This window comes from Marmota flaviventris, chromosome 3 (genome assembly GCF_047511675.1).
Source record: "Marmota flaviventris isolate mMarFla1 chromosome 3, mMarFla1.hap1, whole genome shotgun sequence".
NCBI classification, from domain to species: Eukaryota; Metazoa; Chordata; class Mammalia; order Rodentia; family Sciuridae; genus Marmota; species Marmota flaviventris.
Window position 1 is genome coordinate 169,931,908 of NC_092500.1, and position 19,795 is coordinate 169,951,702.

At 42.2% G+C, this 19,795-nt stretch overlaps 1 protein-coding gene across 2 annotated transcripts in view; it reads right to left on the minus strand.

Annotated features, from left to right (window-relative positions):
- Positions 1-14,122: 14,122 nt before the first annotated feature.
- The window catches only part of Ccdc25 (coiled-coil domain containing 25), a 34,863-nt gene continuing 29,190 nt past the window's right edge, over positions 14,123-19,795 (minus strand). For both annotated transcript variants that reach the window (XM_027927092.2, XM_027927093.2), the window contains exons 8-9: positions 19,154-19,199; positions 14,123-15,541 (exon numbers count right to left, since the gene is read on the minus strand). In XM_027927092.2, coding sequence (XP_027782893.1) covers positions 15,512-15,541; positions 19,154-19,199 — 76 coding nt within the window. In that variant the 3' untranslated portion in view covers positions 14,123-15,511. The remainder of the gene's footprint in view (positions 15,542-19,153; positions 19,200-19,795) is intronic.

Here is a 19,795-nt window from a genome sequence, read left to right on the forward strand (position 1 = left end):
GAAAAACCTAAACAAACCCTCTAGTTTCACTTGATATTAATTGACTTACAAAATCACTAAGTTTGGAGGTCACACAGCCAGGTATTACATTATTAGTCCCCCATTAGCGTGGCTATACATCACACCTCTGCTGTGCAGGTTATGATAATGATTACTATGTTACTTTTCAGGTATGTGAAGGCTGCTTTTGCTGAAAACTCTAGCTCTTCATTTGGGCCTGCTAATGTCTGATGGGTGACAAGAATAAGATGAAAAAGCTTGACACTTCGGCCTTCAGGTTGTCTCTCTCTCCTTTGTAACCTTGGGGCTTAACCCAGCTGCCAGGATGGGAAATACCAGACCGTAAAAGGAATGAAAAGAGGTGGTACCCAGGTTTCTGGAAGATCACTATCATTCCCAGAAAGGACATGAATATTTCTCCCCTTTATTAGTCTGCCCCTCCCTCCCTCCCTCCCTCCCTCCCTCCCTCTCTCTCTCTCTCTCTCTCTCTCTCTCTCTCATTATTCCTATCCTTTTTCTGCACCCCTCAATTCCAGAGAGTTGAGAAGCTGTTTTAAACAAAGTTCCTGCTTTTCCATCCTTTGGCCCATGTGGCAGCAGAATCAGACCTTTCCTCTGTTACAATGATAGCCAAAAGATAACCTAATAGAACAGACATGTAGGATAGAGTCAGGGCTGGGAACCAGACTTCTCGATGTACACCTTTTAACATAATTTTTATTTTGAACCGTATAATTGTATTAACTATTCAAGAAAACAGTTGTGACATGTAAAACACAACTCTGGCTATGTCCCTCCTCTGCCTCCTGTGGCATTCAGTCCTGTTTCAAACCTTCCTTGCTGTTCTCACCCTCACACACATATGCCCTTGTACCTAGGTCCCACACTTTCAGGTGCTGTCCTTCTACAAACACTCAGGGGTACTGACTACACACTTGAGGGTGTGCTAAGCATCCACCACGTGCAGCATTATCTCATCTCATATTCTGCCTCCCTGTGGCCTCAGTCCCCTGCCAGACCCTGTTCAAAAAGCTATTCCATCACCTGGTAAGCTCTGAACCACCCCTTCAAGATCCAGATCACAAGCTGCCTTCCACATGGAAACCTCCCTGAAACAGCCCTGGGAATTGCCCCTCCCCTGTGTTTTCAGGGCCCTCTGTCATCTAGTCACTGGGCAGCTGTGATGCATCATCCTGTAGCAGCCTCAGGAGTGTCTCAGGGAAAGTTCTCTGCCTCACCAGATGCTTAGGCCAGGCCTGCCGCAGTCTGGCTGGGCACAAAATCACGAGCCACTCAAGCAGGAACAAACTTTATTTCCAAAACTCCCGCGAAAGCCTTGCACACGGCCTTCTCCCGGGACACACCACACCAACCGCAAATCCCTCCTCTGGAAATCCCTCCTACCGCACTTCCCCAACCAATGGGAACTTGCCTGGAATCCCCACGAGAGCTCCAAAGTAGCAGGCCTCAAAATAGCATGCGGAGTAGGACAGCAGGGGTCTAATATCCAATTGAATACACATCTTAACATAACCATTATCATCTCAATGGCTTGCTGGCGTCACCTTTCAACCAAAAATGCCATGCGTCATTCCTACTCTGCTATGGCTCTTAGCACAGGCCCAATAGGCAGGTGCCTCAGGAATGTTTGCCTAATTCATTTGGATTGAGAAAATGCTCCCAAAACATTAGACCCTCCAGTGAAGCCCAGTTCCTGAGCACATGAGGGACTGCAAATAAATTTGAGAGTCCTGGGACACAATCTTTATAGCACCCTACAGCTCAGAAGCAGGAGGATTTCTCCCTTCCAGATCCATTGCTTTCAAAACAAGCTGCCTCCAGACACAGCCCTCTGCCCTTGGGGAACAGGGAAGTGTTTCTTGGGAAAAGCATGCAGTACAGTGGAATCAAGTCAGGCCATACAAGATGTCATTCCAGGTGTGTAAAAGTAGCTCTTCACCTGCTGAAGACACAACAGATACACGACTGCCTCTCCAGAATCAGAATACCAAAAGCCCAGAGGAATGCATAAAAGCAAAAGTTTATGCTTTATCATCTGTCCCCTTCTTTGAGGCCAGGGCTCTGTATTCTTGTAACTAACTTCAGAAACACAAAAAATTATTCCTCTGTGATTCTTCTGAAAGTGAACAACAATCTCTTCCCTCCCTCTACATCACCTAAGCTCAGGGATACTGGGCAATCTCAGGAGGGAAGGTGGTGGGGGGATCATCATGTTTGGAGTGTTAGATGGTACAGCAGTATCCTGTGTCCATGATTTTGCTTTTCATGGTTTCAATTACTCATGGTTAACCACAGTCCAAAAATACTAATGGAAAATCCAGAAATAAACAATTCAGAAATTTTAAATAACGTTTATCACAGGATATTTTAAAAACTATTCTATTTTATTAGTTATTGATATTAATATTTTACTGTGAATGCTAAATCTAAACCTTGGATTCTTAATTGCACTATTACTGCTAATTTATAAATTAAACTTCACTATAGGTATGGATTTATAGGAAAAAGCACAGTATATCACATAGAGAGTATGAGGTTCCTGCCAGCAAAACTGAGGACTCCAGAGCTCACCCTGACTCCAGAATTCTGGTGTTGTCTTCGACTCACTCAATTGCTAAAAAGATGATTGATTTCTCGCTGTACACTAATAACCTCAGTTTGAAATGGAATGAAATATTTATGAATGCTAAATCTAAACCTACAGGTAACATGCTAGCATTCCATTTGTAGATAGCTATTAAGTATGTACAAGATTGTGATTTCTATTTTAATTTGGAAGTCAGGGCCTGCTTTCAAAGGTCTCACACATCTGTTCTCTGCCCTTGAAAAGGCACATGTTGTGCAGAATGGATAAGCTCCCGGGAATGAGCTCCCATGACCAGGGCCCCTGGATATGAAGATGAATAAAGAGAAAGAGAGTTCCTGGCTTATGTTCCTGGATAGCTACTCTGGGCTTCTGCATCTATCAAGGGGTCTTATTTACACCACAGAGGGGTCCTGAGCCTTCAGCAGGAACCCTAGCTCATACAAACCTCCCAATCCTTGGCCCTTCATACAGAGTGCCTTCAGCCTCTCTTCCTGAACCCCTTGCCCCATCCTTAGGATCCCTACCATTCACCCCACTTGCCAGGTGGCCTCAGCTCCATTCCTAAAAGTGGGGATTCTGGAGCTGCTATGGCAAAGCCCACCATCCCCACATTTCTTCCTGTGGATTTCCATTCATCCTCATTCCTTCTCTCCTTAGCCAAATGGCCTTCCCTTGGCCATCTCCTGCTGCCCTCACATTCTATGGCCAGACAGTGCCTTCCTTTTGCAGTGTCCTGGGCCTTGTTTCCTACTGGTGCCACAGACCACTGTCCACCACTAAGGGTTGGGCCATCTGCTTCTCTTACTTTTTCCAGTAGGCCTTCCTGTTTATATCTTGTGACTGGGCAGCTGGGACATGTGGCCCCACCTGCAGGGATACCTCACCTGGGTCTGCTCACTCTCCTGTTTTCTGGGCTCCCTCTCAGGTATGCTATGCCACTTCACCAGACCACGTGGACGCCCTACTCTGCATGTCCATTTGCTCAGCCTCATACCTGGTGTTCTCTTTCCTATCACAACCCACTCACCTTCATCAGACCCTCAATCATGTAACCTTTCCCACTTTTCACTGTCTGCACCCCTTCCTTTCATCTGATTTCCTTCCTGTGGGGACTGCAGCCCTGCAACCCCGTGACATTGCCTTCACCAGTGGCCTAACCTCATTTAGGTTTCCCCTCAGCTGGTGCATCTGCAGCCCTGGACTATCCTGTCTTCTTTCTTCTCTTCTGTTTCAGGTGGGGAAAGTTATCACTCCATGCTAAATGGACCGAGTACAAAATTGTTCTAACTCCACCACCTCCTTTTGGTGATTGTCTGATTCATTTCTCCTAAGAGCATGCTTTTTACCACACCACAACTATCTCAACTTTTCCACTTCATCCTCGGATTCTTAATTGCACTATTACTGCTGATTTCTAACAAAACGACTTCATCTACCATTTTTTGCACGTCAGTTATTAAGAGCTTTGTCCCAATCCCTTCCTCATTAAAAATGGCTCTTGTCCTTGCTGAGTCCTACTTTGCTGACCCACGTGGGGAACACCCCAGGTACTAAACACTTCTGAATTTAAGATCTCTCAAGTGCTTATTTATGCACTTTGAGAAATCATGGAAAGCAAGACTAGAGATTGGAAAATGTGGTTTTGTTTCTCCAAAGGCCTAAGTAAATTCTCCTAAGCCTAGGCTTGGATAGTTAACTGTCAATCTTAGGCAACATCATGGAGACCAAAGGGTTGCCAATGTTGAGTAGGGTCCATACACATTCTCTAAGCCTTATTTCCTTTCTTTGACAAGGTTGCTGGACTGGTAGATCACAAAGATGTCATAAATACATTTTATCTGGATTTCAAGTGAAGTATATTTTGATAACCGTGTGAGCAAGTAGGAAAACTCTGCCCAGATTAAGATGAAATCAGGAGGGTTCATAACTGGTTGAGTGACTCTCAAAAGTGTGAAATAACACGCTGAGCTCAGTCAAAAGGATGTTTGCTGAAGGCACCTATCCCATTCAATGTTTCCCCAAATTTCCATGGTGACAATATAGGAGGAATGATTATAAATATGGACACAATATTTATACCAGGGGTTATGTCAGAGGAACAGTTACAATGCCAAATAATCCAAAGGGCAGGTTATCTTTAATAGGGAAATTCATCAAAACAAAATATTGAGTGAAAAAGTCAAAGAAAAACCATGATAGTAAGATTCCATATAGATAAAGTTCAAAATAGGTAGACCCAAATAGCATGTTTGGGAGGCTATGAAAAAGCAAGGAAATGATTATCACAAAAGTCAGCAGAGGTGAGGGAAGAAGGTTGTGATAAGCCTCAGGTGAAAAGGGGGCTTTGAGGAGGTGGCTACTATTCTATTTCTTGACCTGGATAATATATCATTATAATTCTTATATAATTATAATTTATATAGTTATAATTATTATCCTTTAAATGAACATATGTTTTCATACACTCTTTTATGTGTTGGCTACAAAAAAAAATTAAAGGAACAAATTTGAAGTCCTATAGTCCAGGAAACACCAAGATAACCTAATCAATGTGATGTGTGGAAAAGACATGAAATTTAATCAGCAATGTTAAATCAAGGAGTCAGGTGTTCTAGGCTACATTTGGAGAAAAGCATTCTTTACCCTGCTCCTGTGCTATTGCTGTGGTCCTGGCTAGAGACTGGAGGCTCTGGGGGCTGCTTTCTCCCTGGAAGGGAGACAAATAGGAGGGTTTGGGGGCCTCACTCCACATGACATGAGGAGCCTGCTCATCCTGTTGGGTCACAATGGATGGATCATAGTGAATGGGGTGTTCAGAAGCAGCCAAGGGAGCAGCTGCTACTATCTTCACACCTTGCAAGCTGTTAACTGACAGGCTCTAGTGGACAGAACAAAGAACAGAAGCCACTATGAGGCTGATTTTAGCTCAATAAAGTAACTTCCTCATAAGCAAAAAGCTTTTTGCTTATGAGGAAGTTACTTTATTGACAGAGTTTCTGTCTCTGGACAGGTTCATGCCAAGTTCAAGACAGAGTTTCTGTCTCTGGACAAGTTCATGCCAAGCTAAAGCCTCATGGTTAGGGTGTTATAAAGGGTATAGGAGAGTAAGATGAGTTCTAAGGTCCCTTCCAACCTCCATCCAAGAACTATTGAGTCTACAAAACCTGTGCATTATGTATGTGAAGGAAAGACAGAACTGATTCCAAAACAAGATTCATTTTTAAATATGTACAGTCTTGATAACAATTTTTAAAATTCAATGCATGTTATTGGTTCAGACACCTTCCATCCCACATATCTATAATTTCAACAGCAGAGAACTTTGAGACACTACGCCCCATTCCCAAGAGCACAGCTTTTCCAATAGGTGGCAAGGTCCTGTGTCCTCAGTCTTAGCCCTCAGCAAAAGCACAATTGGGATGCATGAAGACCTGGGCTTACTCTCTTGTGCCACCTGCTGGCCCTTTCCTCCATCTCTAGTTTCTCCAGACTCCAGTGGTTTCAGAAAACCTGTAACCCAGAGTTCTATTCAGTAGTTTTTACTAGGACCCAGAAAATCATAAATTCCCAGATGATGAAGGTTGGAAGTGGGCTCAGAGCTCATTCTAACCAGAATGCTCAAACACTGAGATTGTGAGCAGGTACAGCCCAGACAGACCTTGTATTTGGCTCATGTAATGGAGAAGTTTTGAGCCAACATAAACAATTTGGAAATTTTACCTAAAATTCCAATGTGTGATGTAACAAGTTATTGGACATTCACAAAGTCTCAAATCAGAGCAAGAAGTGATGAGTACATCTATATTCCAGTTGCAAGATACCCCAATGCATGTCTTGCCCAGAGATAGCAAAACCAGTCACCTGGTAGCTGTACAAGGAATTTCAATTCAAAAGAGCTACATGGCAGCAAATCCACAGGCTTGGGAGTCGGGGAGAAGAACTTCAGTTCTTCTCTTCCCAGGCCCCAAGCCAAATGAGAGGCTTTCAAGAGCTTGTGGGTGGCATGGGGTGTGTGAGGGGTACAAGTCAGGAGGAAAAACAGGTATCTCACCTCCTTGCTGAAAGTGTGCATGGCCAATGGCCCATTTTGGCCTGTCTTCCCATAGAGACTGAAACTGCTTCTCACCTGGGGAAGTCTAAACACAGAAAGTTGGCTACAGCTGTCCATGATTGCAGGATGAAGTGACAATGGTAGCAGTCTATCAAACTGGATTGACCTCATTTGGCAAGTGAAGTTTCCCTCTGGTCAAATGAAAGCAAAGGGAGAAAGCTGGGTTCCAGGTGACAGCCTAATTGACACTTTGCTGAAGAGGGCAGCCCTCCAGGGCAAATGGACTTCTGGGAAAGACTGCAAAGACATGGCTAGGAAGCATATTCCTGGGTCAGGGAACTATGGCACTGATGATGCTGTTAGTACATCAGAGGAACCCACGAAAGAATCTTGGGAAGAACCAGCATGCAGGCTGGAGTGTGGCTCAGTGCTAGAGTAATTTCTAGTGTGCTTGAGTCTCTGGGTTCCATCCCAGTGCCACAAAACAAACTAGCATTGTGGCATCAGCTGCTTTGGAGCCAGATCACAACAGAGCCTGTCACTTAAAGACTTTGCCCCTTGTCTTTAACCCTGTCTTCTACCCGTGTCCTTGAGCACCTAGCAGCCAACCCTCCTTAAATCTACTTTTTCTAACCTCTGTTCCAATCCAAGGGAGCTGGTTGCTGGGGACAAGCAGAGTAAAGACTCAGACCTGAACAAGAAAGCCAGCTGAAGTCTGGATTTGAATGAGGTGAGTTTTTCAAATCTACAAGGAAGTCACTATTTTTAAATGGAACTCTTTGGGGATCAAAAAGTGACAGAATCTGCACATGCCTGTAAACCCAACAGCTTGGGAGGCTGAGGCAGGAGGATCATGAGTTCAAACTCAGCAATAAATAGCAAGGCGCTAAGTAACTTGGTGAGACCCTCTCTAAATAAATGTGGCTAAGGATGTGGCTCAGTGGCTGCATGCCCCTGAGGTCCATCCCTGGTGCCAAAAAAAAAAAAAAAAGCTACCAGAATCTGACTAGTTCTTCCAAGATGTCATCAAAGGATGGGAAAAGAAATCAGAGCCTTGGGCTGGGGTTGTGGCTCAGTGGTAGAGCACCTGCCTAGCATGTGAGTCACTGGGCTCAATTCTCAGCACTGCATATAAATAAATGAATAAAATAAAGGTTCACCAACATCTTAAAAATATTAAAAAAGAAAGAAATCAGAGCCTTGTTGAAGAATGGGATTAGAGGAAAAGCCATTTCCCTTTTTCTGTACTATCAAGTTCAGCTTCTTCAATGTACCACTTAATCGTTGGCTTCTCTTCTGAAACTTGACTTCCCTGTAGAGATGCATGGCCCAGCTGCAGCAGCTGCCTCTTTACCAGAGCTCTGTACTGCTCTGCTCCTTTGTCACTGTCCCCACTGCTCACACAGTGTGAGCCCTCAGCCTCACCTTCCTCCTGTGCCCTCTCTGGTCCTCTTCCTCATATTTCAGTGGGCAAACAGAGGGGACAAGTGACTAATTCTGAGTCACACTGAAAACTAGCAGAGCTATATCCTAAAGCCCATGCCCCACATAGGGAAGTCTATAGGTGAAAATGCTGTGTGGCTCCTTTCCTTCAATCTATCTTTCACAGATTGTCACCCATACTTGCGCTTTTCTCCCATCCTTTCTCTTGGGGTAAGAAGCAGCACCAAGTCCCTGGCTAAGAGAGTAGGCTGGATGTGGGGAGAGAACTGAAGAAGTTGGGCACCAAGGTCTGGAGTTGCCTGAGCTAGTCCTGTCCCCTTCCCTCCCACTACACACACACACACACACACACACACACACACACACACTCTCTCTCTCTCTCTCTCTCTCTCTCTCTCTCTCTCTCTCTCTCTCCCCTTCCAAATTCTCAAGCACAAAATGAGCAAGTAGCTTTCTCTCTGGTTTATTTTCCACTGAGCTCAGATTTCAATGGACATGGCTTACTAAGAGACAATCCTTCCTGTAACTGGGTGTCCAAGCAGAGGTTGGTTCATGGGTAGGGATGCCAAAGGACGCTTAATCCTCTTGTTCCTGTCCCTTTATGAATTCATCATCTGCCCTTAAGGCCCAGCTACCATGTGTGCAGCCTGGGAAGGCTTAGGGCATTTTCTCCTGGATTAGATGCAAGAGGCAAGGGGACAGAGAATCCCACCAAGGCAAGATTGTTTCAGGCAAAAAGCAGGCAGAACTGTGGGATCAGCTAGTCCAGATCAAGGGGCTTCTGCCTCTAATTTAAAAAACAAAAACAAAAAACAAAAAACTCTGAAGCACTAGTCATCCCAAGAAGGGGAACTGAGAGCACTGTTCACATTTACCCTATACCTTTAGAGTACAGATTCATGTAAATTGGCTAAGTTTAACAATTCTAACTAGCCCTGAACCCCAGGAGTCCCTCTACTGAGTTAACAGAGGGCCTGAGGGGAGCAGGCAGCTTAAATGAGGGGCAGCCGGGTTTCCTCTCCCTTCAGTCCTGACAGGGGAGCTCCAGCCTCAGCAGCTGTCTTGTTTTGATGCAAGTGAGGAAGAAAAACAGTCTGGGTAACTATGGTTTTGCAGTTTCACAAAGCACCAATCATGGGCACCATAAAACTTCTATCATGGCAGAAAAGGGACAAGACAGGGAGCAAATCTCCTTGGGATAGGAATAGGAACATGGACCTCTTTCTCCTTCTTGTGCAAAACAGGCTATATTTTCTAGTCATAGACACCAAGAAAACTCCTTTGTGGGATCCAATTTTAGTTTTGTATACTTCCCACTGTTTCAGTCAATATTATGTTGATGTAACAAAATACCAAGACTGATTCCTTTATGGAGAAAACGGTTCATTTAGCTCACAGTTCTGAAGGTCCCAGATCATGGTACCAGTTTCTGCTCAGCTCTGGTGAGGGACTTCTGGCTAAATCACAAGGCGATGGCATCATAGCAGAGTGTATGGGAGAGAAAGAGATTACAAGGTGAGACCGGAAGCAAGAAAGAGTCAGGAGCCAGACCCACTCTTATAGAACTAACTAGGACCCATGAGAACTGCAGTAATCCTTTCTGAGCCAACAATCGAACCAGCTTTCACTGGGCCACACCTCTCCACATGGCCACATTGGAGACCAAGCTTCCAGCACAAAAGGTTTTTGGGTTAAAACTCAAACCACAGCACAGTCCTTCTATCCCTTTCCAGACTGCTCTAAAAGCAATTCTATTACACAGGAGAAACAGGTTCCAGTGCCCCACAGCACAGCAGGGTAACCATAGTTTACAATCACCTATGAGGAACTGGAAGAGAGGAGCTCAGAGGCTCTAAACATAAAGAAATGATAAAGAAATGGAAACGCTAATTACTCTGATTCGATCAGTACACATTTATAGTACACAGCATCCTAGAAGTAATACTACTGTGTTAATTTCAAAAAATTAAAAGAATAAAAGTAATTTTGTTTTTGAAATAAGCTATGTAAGCCTCATCAATGTTGAGTATATTAACCATAAAATAAAATTTTCAGGGTTTTGATGGATGCCACATTGTGAAAGCTAAGGACTTCACAACTGAAGGTAGTCTGGCAAGACTGGGCTGGTGAAAGGGCACTGCACAGCGCCCCCAAGAGTACTTTATCTTTTTAAGTCTGTAGCGTCAATCCATTGACCTTGGACTGTCTTCACCATGGGTCAAGAAGGTTCTGTCTCTGCCACCTAGGAGATCCCAGTTCTCTTAACTCATAAGCAAATGTGAACCTTTTCCATGTAAAGCAAACTGCTGAGTAGAAACCAAAACACCAGCAGGAGCCTGGGCAGTGAGGCCTCTGGGCAGGATGTGAAATGTCAGGCCATTCGTCTGTTTTTACTGCAGTGGTTACTAGTTGGGGCTGATGTGAAGGGGAAACACAATACTGCCTTTGGAGAATTTCCTTTTTTCCAGCCTTAAATATTGACTCCCACGCACCTGGTTTGAGAACTAGAGAAATCTACATGGATTTCTAAAATAAGCATTCACTTCCCCAGTTGCCATTTCTCAGCTGTCCACAAATGCAGAAAATGCTGAGTCAGTGCCAATCAGGGCATGCCAGCACAGGGACCAGTTCTTCTTTCATGTGGTTCTAGTGCAGACCTACAGTCACCACCACTAAGGTGGAGAGCTTGGAGTTCCTGCACAGCCAGGAAATCTGAGACTAAATTACATGATCAGTGTGAGACAGAGGTATGGATAGCCATAAGCTGGGCTAGATGGCATTACACATTGTATTTGTAGTAAACTGGCAAGTCCAAGCAGTTTATACCCGGATCTCTAAATTGTTCTGTATGAAAAATTCTGATTTTAATCTACATTTGCCTTATCTTTTACTCACTCAAGTCCCAGAATTCTAGTAGCTAAGGCAGCTAAAACAAAAGAGTGTAGGAGTTGGTCCTGCCTAGAAAGAAATAACTCAAATCCTTCATCAATTAAATTCTTATATAGAATTTAAATACAGGGCTGGGGCTGCAGCTGAGAGCTAGAGTACTTGTCTGGTCATGGGCTTAAATATGCTTTTATTGGTGGGGGGGGAAAAAAGAAATCTCAATACCTCCCAACAAACACCAAGTAACATTAGAGTGAGCTTGGTAAAAAAGAGGGGGAAATCTAATACACAGAACACTGTCCAGAGTCCTATATTCCAGGGAATCCATTCCAGTGAGTCTTCACACCTGCACCCTCATCCGGCTGCTATGTTTTTAGTTATTTGTCCCCTAAAGGTTCTTCTGCTAGATGCTTGGTTTTGCTAATGAGGTGGTAGAACTTTTGTGGTGGGGCCTAATGGAAGGTAATTAGGTCACAGGGACTCCACCCTCATGAATGCATTAGTGCCTCTCAAGGAAGTTGATTATGAGAACAGGTTGTGGTAAGTAAGACCAACCACTTGCTTGGCCTCTCCAGCACCCCAGGTGCTTCTGTCTTTTCCCAAGCTGTGATGCAGGAGGGCTCTCACCAAGACACCAGCATCATGCTGTTGAGACCCCCCCAGGCACCAGAACTGTGAATCAAATAAACCTCTTTAACATATGAAGTACCCAGCCTCAAGCATTTTGCTAGAGAAACAGGAAATGGACTGATAAACCAGCCAAAATTTCAGGCAGACCCCTAAAAATTTTGGGAGGGGGAAATGGGCAAATTTAAGCTCCAAAAATATGTTTTAAATGAATACCATCACCTTTTAGCTCTAGCTTCTTCCGTCTTCTTCCTGGAATTCAAGGGTGATCTTCCCCTATCTCTGCTTTGGTCCTCTCCTCCTGCTAAGGAACAAGTGACTGTCTGAAAGGCATCTCTCATTACACACAGCACAAAAACCTCCTTCTCCCTACGTGCCTAAAATCAGTATGCACATCCCACTAGCAAGATGAGTACTGGAGGACAAGCGCAATGGGAAATCCCAAACACACATGGTTCTACTCAAACTATAAGCTTTTGTTTTAGGCATCACTTATCCACACCACACTGTCTGTGGTTGGTACCGTATCATTTTAAAAACGACAGAATGCACAGAAAACTCTCCTGCCCATGCTGGCCTCCCTTATGACTGGCAGAGCAGAGCTCTCTGTGGAGCTGGAATGGGAACTTGCTCAGGCCACAGCCAAACTGTTCTCTTTCCTGAGTTACTGCAGACTCACTGGAGCGATGTGGATCCAGATTGACATTGAGCCTGGAATTTAAGTTTCTGACTTTATACTTTTGATTATAGTTTGATCTGTTTTTATAGACCACTTTAAAATCAAAAGTTCACCCACTCAAATATGATCATTCTGAAATAGGAACTTGTTATTCACATGCTGTACTTGAAACCAAAGAAAAAGCAGGCTGCAATATGATGACTCCAGGAGAAATTGGAAAGTTGTTCCATTTCTCTGCTTTGCTACCCAGCTCAGTTTTCCATAAACTAACTGTTCCAGCTCAGAAAACAAGAACTTACCCACTCAGACAGTTGTAAAGTGGGACAGCTTTGGTCTTAAATTGGAGGCAGGAATTGAGTTCTTTCTAATTTTGCTTACGTGTGGCTCATGCCATCCTTCCTAAATGGGTGGAACTACTGGCACTGAACAATTACAAGGCTCACTAGAATGAGTTTTTAGAAAGAGTTAAAATACAACAAAACACAAAAAGACACTGAAGGGGTTCAACTAAAGCCTATCCCCTATTCTGCCAATGTCAAAATCCTTGATATTTTGATAAACTTTCCAGTATCTGTTCCAACTGTGATCAACTTCGCTTGCCCAAGGACAAAGGTGTTTGTCTAAAGCTATCCAAATACAACAACAGAGCAGTTTGTGAAGTTAATTAAACCACAATACAACCTTCACCTGCATGAAGCTCAGAGTGGTGAAACTGGAGACGGAGTTGGCAAAGGGACTCAGACCCACAGAGAACCTCTAGGATGCATGGATTTCATCAAGGGCACAGTTCATAAAAACAGCAACAATTTGGAATTTTCCCATCAAATGTTCAACAAATATGCCAACAGCAAGGACTGAGATGACTTCAGGGCCAACAGTCTGACCTATTAGCAGCAAACTTGTATGTCCTCAAGGGAAAGGTCCTTAGCCAGGCAAGGAAGCATAACCCTTTTCCTGGCTATTTCGGAAGCGGAGGCAAAAGGATTACAAATTCAGACTGTGCAATTTAGGGTGACCCTGTCTCAAAATAAAGGGGTTGGGGATACAGCTCAGTGCATTCAATCCCCAGGATCCCCCCATCCATCCCCCCACCCCATCCCCCGCCCACAAAGCCAGATGCAGTGGCATGTGCCTGTAATTCCAGCAACTTAAGAAGCTGAGGCAGGAGGAATGTAAGTACGAGGTTAGCATCACCAGCTTAGTGAGGCCCTAAGAACTTGGTAAGACCCTGTCTCAAAATAAAAAGGGCTGGGGATGCGGCACAGTGGTTAAGAACCCATTGGTTCAATCACTAGAGAAAGAAAAGAATACTTGCTTTCCCCTGGGACCAAGACAATGGGGAGAAAAAAGGCAGAGACAGAGGGAAAGGGGAATCAGCAGATAACAGCTAAAGAGGTAAGGACCAGAAATTCAACTCAGAATTCAAAAGAGGCCCTATAAGCCAAGAGTCCCAACTGTTGAAAAATTGGACTCCAACACCTCTATTAAAGAGAACTCCTCAGGCTCCACCTGCATATGTTGCAGTGTGAGGCAGAGAGGCACCAGCCAGAGGCCTGAGGATGGTGGAGCATAGCCACCAGTGCACTCAAACCAGAGTGTCTGAGAAAGGCCATCTCTTCTGACCCACCAGCAGCTGGGAGCCACAGATATTTACCCATGGAGGATACCCTTACAGAACTTGCCAGAATCAGCCTGACGAGCCAGGGCTGCAGCTTAAGTGGTAGAGTTCTTGCCTGATACACTTAATAAATGGTTTTTTGTTTTGTTTTTACAGAAAATCAACCTCAAAATCAACATGCTGATTTTATAACAAGCAAGTCCTTCCAGATTAAAAAAAAAAACCAATACTTTATTATAATTTTTTAATCACAGAACTCCAGTCTAAAACATTAGACACACATGCCCACACACTGACCTCTGGTATTTTCATACCCCTCAAAATCTGGCCAATGAGTTATGCCTCAGGAATTTTCCAGATCAAGCCCATACACCAACTTAGAATAAAAGAAAATGTCTTCTGGTTTTACCCACACTTCCAAAGTGCTAGGCAGCTACAAGGTTTGCTGAAAGTCACTTTTGATGAGTTAGAATAACAGCACCAGGCAGGGTTCTGGGTGTTACAATCTTCAAGCGGGGGTCCTGCAGGCTCTTTCGATGTTTTGTCTTGTCACTCCCTTCAGGGGTTGCCTTACACGTGGCAATAAAAATGTATCTCCTGGTCAGAATCATAACGGGTAGCCAGTGTTTCAGCCGAGTAGTAATGTTACCTAAGTTAGGAGCCTGTAACTGAGAGATCCAATCTCAAGGGTTAAAACTCAAAAATAATTATTATTTCAAGGTAAGGACATAAATTACTTGGCTGGCTAGGAAAATGCTTGATAATTCAATGTGTACTTTTGCTTCATCTTGAATTTCAAGACAAAAATCAGGTAACCTGTATCTCCCACTCAGTTCACAGAGCACCCTCTGGTCCCCCTCAGCGCGGAAATGGAGCCTAGAAGTTGTCGCACCTGTAGCTTGGATTACTTGGTGCTCAGGCAAGGTGCACAAGGTAAAACCTGATTTAGACCATCTATTTCTTTCAATATGATGCTACGAAGATGAAGGCCCTCACTTCAAAAAAGGGAGGACAAAGGAGCTGGGACAAGCTGAGGACCACTACACTAACAGACTGACGACATGCGGGAATGAGAATGTTGAAGCCAGCAATCTTTTGAAATATCACTATCACCTTCAAAACTCTGCTTTTCTAATAAGGAAATTGGGAGTGGGAGAATCTTGGCCTGAATTGCCAACCAACACATTCTTCTTAACAGAAGTGAAGGTATTTTAGGCTATGAAAAGCATTTCAAGACATCTGTTTTCAGGGATGAACCACAGCCACAAAAATACTTTTCAGAGTTGGTTTACTCTAAAGTCTATCTCAAGAACAAGGGCAGTCAGCTCTTGCAAGGTACTGAGACGTGTTCTGGCAAAAATATTTTTGTTTTCCTAAAGTTATATATGCTGTCTTCAAGTTCAACTATAATATATATATACATATCTCTCTGTTCTTTTTTTGTCAGCAAAAAAAGGGATTTTTTTTAAAACTCCAAAATTAATAATATCTGTGTAGAATGAAGGCAGAATTTTGGTTGTTAATAATTTAGAACATAGATGAAATCACAAGGTCTGCAAAGTTCTCTGCATTCACAGCTTTCAGAATCCTTTTCTCCTTTCACATGAACTCATCTGAATCATTGCCATCCTACAAGAAACAAAAAAGTGAAACCATAAAATCCTCAAAAATAAACAACTCAACATTTAAAATTTACAATTATAATCTTAACTGACAAGCCTCCTTCTCTAATCAATCTCAGGGTATAAAAATAAAAGGTAGAATAACTAAATTCACTCGTTACTTCTTGTGCATCTTTATCAGTTCTCTGAAACAGATGCATTAGCAGGCATATTTGCTAAAGTGTCACTGCAAGGACTGATTCACAGCAACAAGCTACCATGATTTCCAAAGTATGAAGGTCCACCTGACCTAGTACAGGGTGGAATGAGTGTAAAAATAATCTAAGCTAAAATCTACTCACTTAGCATGAATCTCATATTTTAGAAAATGGATAACTATGAGATGATGGATATATTAATTTGCTTCATTATAGGATTTTTAGCATCTATACATATCCCATAACATCTCATGTCTATCTTAAATATACATAATAAACTTTAAAAAAAGAAATCAGGCTTAATCCTTCAACAAATATAGCAAATAAACATGCTTCAATAGTGTTACGCCAACAATGCTGCCACTATGCAAAATAGTTGTGGCCTAAATTCCAGTGTTTTGAGCCTCAAGATTGTCAGATGTGGGACTTTCAAAAATAGCTTTGATTTCTTCGTTTTTTTCATAAGAAAAATCCATAGGAAGCCAAAGATAGGTTAGTTACCAAGTTAGTTGGCTTGCCAAGTTATTAACAAAAATCTTATGTGATGGCTTATACAATAAAGGGATCGATTTTCTTGTGTGGTGTAGACAAATGCTGAAGGCCACGCACAGAGGTGGGGCTCCACTCCTTGACTGCCAGGTCTCACAGCCTGCGCCTGTACATTGGCTTGGCTGTGGGAACCACCTGGGCACTGTATTTGTTTCATCTCTTGTCTCTTTGTTGCTTGACACCAGGATTGCTTGAGACAGGGACAGGACTGAGGCTTCCACAGCCTTTTTTCTCTCTGACAGCCTTTGCTAGAGACAGTAGGGAAATATGAGACACAGGTGGAAAACAATGGTTTTGGTGCACTCTGGCATTATTTTCAGTTTCATTCAGTGGTTCTTTCTGTGCTTTTTTCTTCCATTAGCACAAGAAACCAAAGCCACAGTAAAAGTGCCTCAGATCACAGAAATAGCAGCAGTTTGTCTGAAAGAATCATCCTACATTTTCAGGCTTCAACTTTCCACTCAGCCACTAAGGATGAACAGCTCAACAAGGGAATCTGGGCCAGGGACAATGAAAGTGCACTATTCCCTCTGCGGGGCCGGAGTTGGGTCGGCAGGAGTTCCCGTGTGTCCAAGAGCCCATGTCTGGGATCATATCAATTTTAAACATATACCTGAGATCTAAGACTTTATTTGGATAACTTTTCCATTTTAGATTCCTTTTACTCTGAATAAATAAACACAACAAATAGGTTTCTTAGCTGGACACAGTGGCACATGCCTATAATCCCCATGACTCAGGAGGCTGAGGCAAGAGGATGGCAAGTTCCCTCGACAATGCAGTATAGTAACTATTTACACAGAATTTACATTGCATTAGAAATTAAATTACATGGGAAGATGTGTGTACGTTATGAAAATACTTGTTGAAACAGAGGGACCTAAGCAACTGTAGATTCTGGTATTTGTGGAGGCCTTGGAATCAATGTCCCACAGATTGTAAGAGACACCTCTGTGTGTGTGTGTGTGTATGTGTATTTCTCAACTCCACCACAATATCCAAATTTAAAATCCATGATGATGGGAATAAAATGTCTAAGATCATAACATAATGCCAGGGTCATATTTTTGGTAGAAAGTAGCCTCTAACTAACAGAAAACTTCTAAGTAATAATACCACAGCAAAGATTAGAGTATTATATTTAACTTAGTACAAAATTAGATTTGGAAGATGTTAAAGACTGTTAAATTGTTCCAAGTTTGAAGAAATAGCTTCCAGAAGGGACTAAATATATCTCATCTTTTGATATGGACACTCTGTAGGCAACGAACAACTGAGAACCAAATAGGTAAGAACTAATAATGACTACTTATGCAGAAACTAAGTCCAGAAAGATTTTCACACACATATCCTTGTTTTAATTTTAGAACCCTATGAGTTAATTTCTCCATTTAACTGATAAGGAAAACTCCTTTAGATAGGTTAAATAACTTTGTCAGGTTTATCCAACTAGTAAATAGCAGTCTATCTCTTCAGTGTTCTGCTGAATTATACAATGCTATTCTGGAATTGTTCAGGAATAAACTATAAAGATACATCTCAGATTCAAAGGGTTGGGGCTAAGGATGTTGCTTTTATACATGCCTAAAAGAATATTAGACATAAACAATGCCTAAAATCCTATCCATTCCAATTCATGCACTAAATCTGGGATCTCACTAGTTTGCTTTTAAGGAAAGGACAGCTGCTGAGCAAAACTTTCCGCAACAGTGAAGAAGTTCTGTCTGTGCTGACTTGGTAGCCTCTAGCACATGGGGCTGATATGACTATGGACCTCAAGTTTTAATTTAATTTTAATCCATTTAAATTTAAATAACATGACATTAGAGGCTACTGTACTGGATGACACAGATCTAAAGGATGTTTTTTTTAAAAATTATATTACAATAACCAGAATATCCAAAATACAACTAGTTGGTTTCATTTTCTGCAAAGACTGTTAAGTAACTGTTCAGACAGCATAAGTTATGCTATCTCTCTGGACACTTTAACCCAAATTTTGAGGAAGACAGTCCTCAAGAACAAGGTCTGATGAAGTTCCAATAAAATATTAGATGTGGATGTTAAGAGGATCCTTTTAGTATTATGCTATGGGTCACCATTTTTTGTAACTTGGGCTACAATGAAAGATCTGAGGGTCATTACTTTAAGATGATAATTTTATTTACTCAATTACACTATAAAATCTATAATCATATTAACTGAAAACATTAATAAACAAAGGCACTTTTGCAGTCCTGAAATAGAAAAGAGAGGGAAAAAAAAGAAACAAACAAAAGTCCTGCACTATAGTAGGAATGCCCCCCCAAAACCCATGTGTTATGCTGCTGAGAAGTAGTAGAATATTTAAGAGGTAGCACCTCATGAGAGGAAGCTAGGACACTGAGGATGTGTCCCTGAAAGGGATGTTGGAATCCTAGGCCCCTTTGCTTGCTCCACCACTCACTCTACCATTAAGTACTTGTTGCCCCACCACAGGCCCAAAAGCAATGGTGCCAACCAATCATGAACTGAAACTTCCAAAAACATGTGTATCAAAATAAACCTTTTTATTGTTTAGGTTGATTATCTCAAATATTTTGTTATAGTACTGGAAAGCTGATTAATACATCCTTTAATCTAGTAGACCTATACTTCACAGTAGGTAAGGTATAACAATCTCTTTTAATGAGGTAACCTATTTAAAAACAAAACATGAGAAGGTCTATAGGGAAGGAGGGGAAATGATTAATAGAATCCAACTCAAGTGAGCATACTAGTTGCCACTCACAGTGAGAAATTTGCAACACTAAAAAAAATACTTACAACATCTTATTAAAAACCCATAGTGAATTATTTTAAGACACATATAAGTGGAAATAACTTCAACATACCTGATTTGAAGACATGTTCTCAACCTTCATTAGTGATGAATAGCTCCTAGAAGAAAACATTAAAATAAGGTTATTGAGCTAATGAGAATTTTACGAACACTTACCACATAATCAAGCACTGCCAAAGGGCTTCAGGCAAAACAAAACAGTTATTAGATATAATTCTTGTCCTCAACAAGACTGCAACATTAAAAGATAAGTGTATGAACAATAAATAAGATGGAACAGTACTTCAGTTTACCAGGAGCTTTCTCACTTGTTTCATGTTTTCACTTCCACACTCTGAAGTAGATAGCATTACTCCTATCCCTTAGAGGGGGAGATTCATCTATGGCCAAGATCATTTGTGATTCACTGCCAAAGTCCAGACTGTAAATGCTACAAAAATACAAAGGAGAGAACACACAGTTGGGAAGGAACTGTCAGGGTACCCTTCACAGTTGAGGCAGAAGTCTGACATGTGGGTAGGTTGAATGAGAGGGCATTTTAGATCCAGAGACTGGGATGAGCTAAGGCAAAGAGGTGGTATTTATAATGACGTGTAGAAGCTGAAATTGACTTGAGTGAAATCTGAAAATAAAGCAGTGGCAAATCAGGCCAGACAGAGGGGCCCAATTATGTTGACCTAATTGTGTAAGTAAA